Source organism: Micropterus salmoides, unplaced genomic scaffold, assembly GCF_014851395.1.
Source record: "Micropterus salmoides isolate LMB-PRFRI ecotype aquatic unplaced genomic scaffold, ASM1485139v1 Ms_hic_scaffold_20, whole genome shotgun sequence".
Lineage (NCBI taxonomy): Eukaryota > Metazoa > Chordata > Actinopteri > Centrarchiformes > Centrarchidae > Micropterus > Micropterus salmoides.
Genome location: NW_024041151.1, coordinates 24,666,849 through 24,673,756, shown reverse-complemented (window position 1 = coordinate 24,673,756; position 6,908 = coordinate 24,666,849). Strand labels below are relative to the sequence as shown.

Below are 6,908 nucleotides of genomic sequence, written 5' to 3'. Positions count from 1 at the left end.
ATACTGCATGCATGCCTGAAGCTGGCGATGACATACTATAAGAAGGAACCTCTAAGAAGCGCTGCAGAGTCCCTGAAATAGCAGCAGACCTATCCGCTTTACCCTTCCTCTCAGTGGGGTCAAGTTGGAAAACGTCGTATTTTACTTGAAATTTGTTCAGAAACTCAGATCCAGATTAGAACTATAACTCTTGTGTCTGTCAATCAAAAATGACCAAACAGTGCAAAAAACAGAGCATGTTTGGCAATGTTAGGCTGTTGGTCTTCAATCAGCCTGGACTGGTTTAAATGAAACCAGGAAGACCAGGTAGTTGATTCAGTGCAGGGTAGTGATAACAAAGACAAATAGCAAGCCATGGCACCACTGGAGTCACAGACTACCGTCCAATGATCAGTGGCCATTTGAGATACTCTTTAGGAGAGACATGGGGACTGACCAAAATCCTTTCAATCAACTGTGCAATCAAGTGATAGCGATTAAATCACTTTCTCTGGGACGTTATCATTGTGTGACTGGTTCATCCATCTTTTGCTCATTTGAATATATGTTGGTGGTTTTGTGGGCCCCCAAACGCGTGTGTGGCTTTGCTCCAAGCCTCTCAAGCTGGTTTTATGGCTCTCTGGGAAACAAAGGAAGGCATTTTCTCACTGCAAACTGGTTTCAAAACAACATGATCGCCCTGAAGCCCTAAGCTTACAAGCACAACCTACATTTTATGGTTACAATTTTAAACGTTAAAAAGGCAAAAGAGATGAGATGCTGCTTATCCTGCACATATCTCTGGTTAATTTTCATTGCTACAGATTTTTTTCTTTTTATCATTTGTCATGATCAAATGATAAAATCATTGCAGAACAAGAAAATAGGGAAAAGTGAAGTAATTTTTGTGTTATTCTAATATTGCCTGTATATACTCTTTTCTTTTAAAAAATGTTTAATTTTTAAATTAGTTTTATTAACAAATTAGACATGACAGTGGAGTGTTATTAATCATTTTACAATAATTAAACATCTCATTATGCAATACATGTTAAACCACAAAATAATAATACTGTAATTATTAAAAAAACATCATGGCAAAGAACTATGGAGGACTGATCCTGACAGATTAAGAAATAAATACTTAAATTAATAAATGCTCAATAAATAAATAAGCATCCGCTTAAATGCACAAAAAATTAATGCAGGCAGTAATTAAATTATACAATGATATACAAAGGTATATATCTTTTAATTATCTTCTTTATTTATTCATCTTTGTATTCATTTATTTACCTTATTTATTTATTGTCCGTTATAATCTTCAACTTTATTTATTAATTACTTCTTTTTTAAATGTATTTATTTACATGTGCGTTTTAATATTTTTGTCTGTTTTATTCTTACTTTGCATTTTCTACCAATACCATTTCCCCAATGGTATTATATTTCTGCCTGTCCTTTTTACATTTCTCTGTGCATTTCTGCGTCATTATGCAAATAAGGAGGAGCTGTGTCTGTGCAACGGAATAATAAAACAGACAACAATAATAAAACACACACATAAATAAATAAATTTAAAAAAGAAGTAATTAATAAAACAAAGTTGAAGATGATAACGGACAATAAATAAATATGGTAATTATTATAAAGTTAATTAAAAAAAGATAATTAAAAGAAAAAATATATTGTATAATTTAATTATTGCATAAATGTATTTATTAACTTTATTTTTTGTGCATTTAATCATGCTTATTTATATATTGAGCATTTATTTATTTCTGTTTTTATTTCTCAATCTGTCAGGATCAGTCCTCTATAAGGAACATCCCTCAACTGGTTAAAAAATCACTTTATATTTAGTATGCACATTCTCAATCATTTTATAGTAATTTTGAAATAACATATTAAGTAATGCCACAATTTACTTTACTTAATAGGATTTAATATGATATAATACAGTGAAAATTTATCTAATTGATTTTCACTTTCTAAGATTGTTCTGAAATATGCAGTATGTGGCCAAAAAAAAGAAAAGAAAAAAAAAATGGGTAGACAGAACAAACTAGCAAAAACTGTACTTGTTCATTCAGTCTAAATCAAAACCATACCGGTGCAATATGCACCTGTTATACTAAGGATGTATTATGCCTGGTTGCTGAAAGTACATTTGTCAAGTAATTTGTGACTTTTAGTAAAGCATTTGGATGCTGAGCCAGAAAAAGAGCAGCACTTATTGTCAGAGATGCTATGACCATTGCCTTGTAGCTAGACAGGTACATAAGCTTGGATGGTGTTTGCTTGGCAGGACTTTTGACAGTTTGGCCGTGCTGCACTGTTTCCTGCTCCTCCTGGGTCAGGACCATGGGGCAGAGTTCAGCCAGTACTTCCAGAGCTGCTCGCTGACCAGCTTGTACTGCACCACTCATGTACCCACACCACTGGGTGGCTGTCTCTGTGCCTGCCCAATGAATCCTGTAAATCACAGAAAATCAATAAGCCACATACTAAACATTAAGCTTTATGTTGCTGCATTTGTTATATTCTCATTTGGAGTAATTATATCTACGGTCCTTACTGAATTGTTGAAATTGTATTCATCAACCACACTCTTTCTGATGACAAAATGCTTAAATTGTAACACAGAATACAGAAAAATCTAAAAAGGAAATTTGGAACATTTCATAGGGCCCTATAAATCCCTTTTTAGCACTTTTATATGTAGTGGCATTAACACTCATTTACATTATCAGTACAGAGTACACATGTGACTGTACTGTTGGCATATTCATCTCTCTGCGTGCCGACATTTGCAAGTACATGCTCAGCAGCCCTCTCCAGATAAAAGAGGAACCCTCTTTCGGGAAGGGATAAGTGCTAGTCAGAAAGTAGCAGTCTCTTCAAGCCCGTTATTCAGTAACTGTGGTGCAATGATGTTCTGGTACCCACGAAAACTAAAAGAGATGAATGATCTGCCCTCTTTGGATGCTAGTGAGTCTGCGTTCCTTAAGGCCGAACATGCACATACGGCAGGCGAATATGCATGGGGATAGCTGTGTGACTTCACTGTTTTTTTTATTTTATTTTTACTGATGGACAAATCTGGAATTTAAATGTATGTGTTTTCTTTTTACAGACTTGCCTCCTGAAAGGAGCTGTATCAACCAATAGCTCACTTGACTCTCAGTGGTAACCACTATGTTAAGTGTTAATACGCAGTACGTGTATGTTCAGAGAACCATAATCCCGGCCTTACTGAGGTGAGCTATTGGGACTATACTACCTACGTGTTTCGTTCACACCAACTGATTTTATCCTTTCACATCTATGTACCGCTAAGACACAAGACATTCCACTAATTCACCATTCAAAGGATATGGCACACATAACTGATTACTACTCATGTGTTTGCTAGCTCATCATGCTTGCTTCAAGGCTCCTCTACTGTACCAGCCCCCACCCCTGTGCACCACTTAGATGAATAGAGAGTGGCTCCCCCTTAGCACCTTTTATCTTGCCAGTATCCTCAGTGATTAATTCATGTTATCTGAACAGCAGAGTGAGAGGCCTCAGCATCAAACAAGCTTCCACTGGACTCCATATATACACTTCTCTGATGTTGTAAGGCAGGATATGACAATGAATTTGGCGAAGGGACGTTAATATTCAGCAAGGGTCCTAACAAGAAATTGACTACAAACACAGAGCAGAGTAAAGAGGAGTAAAAAGAAGATCAGTGTGTGCCAAAGCTGCAATGAGAAATGCACAGAAGCATTTTGATTGTTTGGCCCAGGCTTTTAGACGATGCCACTTGAAACTTCATCAGCAGAATATCCAAGACCTTGAGACTACAGACTGAAAGGCCTTTTGGCAACATGTCATCAAGCTTGCAGCTGGTAATGCACATTACCTTCCTATCCACTGAGAGGTCTGATAAAGACTGCATTTTAAGTGTTTGTTGAAGTTGCCTGATGTTACTAAGTATAGAGGCATTTACTGCAACACATGGTTAAACTCTTTTGTTTAAGTAGGATTTATTCTGCAGTGACTCAGCCAGTTCCAGAGTGCGATAACCCCAAAGATCACTGAGATGTTCTACTGTATATACAAATGAGAATGAAAAATGAAAGCAATGCATTCACCAAGTATGGTAATAAAAAATAAAACAGGCAGGAGTGGTGTATTAAGAAATCAGTCAACACAACCACTGCAGCGGCATGCATGGCAGGTGGCAGTAAACAGTATAATGAGCCTCAGTATTATGATGAGAAGAGGCAGAGCTTGTCAGATTAAAAAGGCCACCTTGTGGTCTTGATTGAACTTGATTGGTGTCTTGTTTAAATTGGTTATTATATGATAATAGTTAAGGGAAACTGATCAAATGACAGCACCCACGACTTTATTGCTCTGTCAAAATGAACGCAATGCTTTATTTTTGTAAATTGTTGAGAAAAGTAAAGCATGTGATTATGGTGATCTACTATTTCAATTCCCCAACATGGATGATTCCAGAAATGCACAATTATGGGATTAATCCAGTCTCTAAATTTGGGAATAAAGATAAAAGAATCCCTCTGAGCTAGTGGGATATCGTTTTGACCTCTGCTGTATACAAACTGTTCTGCTGTTTTCAATTTAATCACATTTCCCAGTGGGCTGAGTCAGATACTATAACAGCAGATGAACAAAATGGATTTATAGAAGAAACTCGTCCGCCTTGTCACATTAAGCACAAATACAGACTCTAGGAAGAATAAAGCTCTCTTTCTATTCCATCAACGAGCCTGCATTTGATCACAATGACTAAAGCATTCTCTGACTAAACTGTGTTACTTGTTCTAAAATATAATTAAACACCTTTTGTCTGTATATGGAAAGATGAAGCGAAGCATAAACTGTCTGTCAGATTGAATTGCCCTATTTAAACAATCCATAGCGCATGCTCTTAAGTGGATGGTGCAAGTGCATTAACGGCATGTCCACGTGTTATCTTGGTCATTCAGATTAATACAAAAAACATGAATATCACACACCATTTAGTGTGATGTCATCACTGACCTGCATGGATAATAGTCAAGAGTGCACGCACGTTGTGAACCTGCTAGTGATGCGCGGATCAGCTCTGACATCATCCAAAATAAATCATCTGCAAATTATTTCAGATTCAGAGACCTAAATCTGCATGGACATTTGTCTTCACCGCTGCTGGCTCCTGTGGGCAGGGACGTGCACAGATATTTAGAGAGCAGGGGCTCAAGTGAAAAAAAGGGCACTTCTCATAATTATTATTTTTTCTAACACAACTCTGACTTCCTTACCAATTTATGTTAATTCCCTCAAAATCACGCAATTGTTTCATACATAAATTCAACAAAATAATCATGTGTTCTTTAGTATTCATGCTGGCGTGCACACACACACACACACACACACACAATAACTGGTGGTGACAAGGACTTCATTTCACAACAACTATGGTATTAGACGAGGAGCCTACGATCAAAATTATGAAGTTACTGTTTAAGACAGGACACTTTTTTTGATGTAGTGGTCAATTTTGAGATTTTGGTCATATTTCCATGTCTTCTTTTACTCTAATGAAAATCTTTTTGCATCTGTAGATTTCTTCTAAATTAACCAAAAAAAGCTAATCTGCATATTTAAAAATAACATTTCAGGGGAAAAGACTCTTGATGTAAGTCATTAACTGGGGAAGTTCTGTGGGGATATGCTGTAGGTATTTATTTATTTAGTCTATTTACCTGAGGTGCCTTGTCAAATGTATGCAAATGAGCGAATTTTAATTTGTTTACACATAGTTTGCATATCAATGTAGCAATTGTGATGATGTTATTAGATACAAATTTTACTGTATTCACCTGTAGTGTCTCCATTAAGTTCAGTACATTAGCCTGTATGGCCAAGATATATTGCCTTAGCTAAATGTTAACTAACTTATTACATTAGCTAGTACCTCATAAGCCACACATGTTAGCAAGTCACAAGTTAATTATATTTGGCTTTTGGCTAATTAGGTACTGGTAGCTTAGTCTTTTGTTCATTACCACTCACATTCACACAAGCCAAGAAAAACACACCTGGGGTAGTTGGGAGGGGCGACTGCCTGTCTGTTTGTCTGAGAGAGAGAGAGAGAGAGAGAGAGAGAGAGAGAGGGAGGGCTGGCATTGGAACTGACAAAGTCTCCTGAAGTGATATTTAGATATGGTGATTTCTTTATTGTGTGTTTTATTGACGTATGATCCTTTTCTTTAAAGATTTACTTTAATGATTCGGGAGGCTGCTGTCAGTCATTTTAAACGTTTTCATGAGTGTAATGTCGCAGCAAATATTGTGGGACATTTAAGCTGCATATTAAGGACAGGACAGACTGAGGAAACTCTCCAGAGGAAACAGAATTAAAGCTTCTTAACACAGCTCTGATGGAGTTCAGGATTTATCAGTAGCTAAGGATTTACTGTATGAACCTGGACTGCGTTTGACTTTTTGGATAGAAGAACACAGAAGATCAATTAACATCCTGACCAGCTATGTTATGTGACGTTATCGACAGGCACAGGCCACCGAGCAGGTCTGACCACCCAAGCACATCTGGTACCTACACCGGCCTAGAGAGCAAGGACAGCAGCCCATTGGTTTATTTTCTATACTGACACTGGGCTGGCCCAATCACATCTCTTACAAACCCCTCTGCCATCTGTTCCCCTTCGAGGGAACTCGAACTGCGTCGGTGACGACGCTATGGGAACGCCTCTGGGCGTGGCAGGGCTGAACTATGAATGAAACTACTCCAATCCTATTGGTGTTACTAGAACGGTAGTGTGTGTAACTGGAGGAGTATATACTGGATCGTTCAGACTATTTCCCTGGCCTATCAGGTGTGCGGTTTGCCTTCACCTATGGCCATAAGG

General features: G+C 37.4%; 1 protein-coding gene across 1 annotated transcript in view; it reads right to left on the bottom strand.

The window, feature by feature from the left end:
• Nucleotides 1-1,960: 1,960 nt before the first annotated feature.
• The window catches only part of si:ch211-127i16.2 (probable flavin-containing monoamine oxidase A), a 39,953-nt gene continuing 35,005 nt past the window's right edge, over nucleotides 1,961-6,908 (bottom strand). Inside the window, exon 12 of the mRNA XM_038734641.1 lies at nucleotides 1,961-2,454. Coding sequence (XP_038590569.1) covers nucleotides 2,109-2,454 — 346 coding nt within the window. The 3' untranslated portion in view covers nucleotides 1,961-2,108. The remainder of the gene's footprint in view (nucleotides 2,455-6,908) is intronic.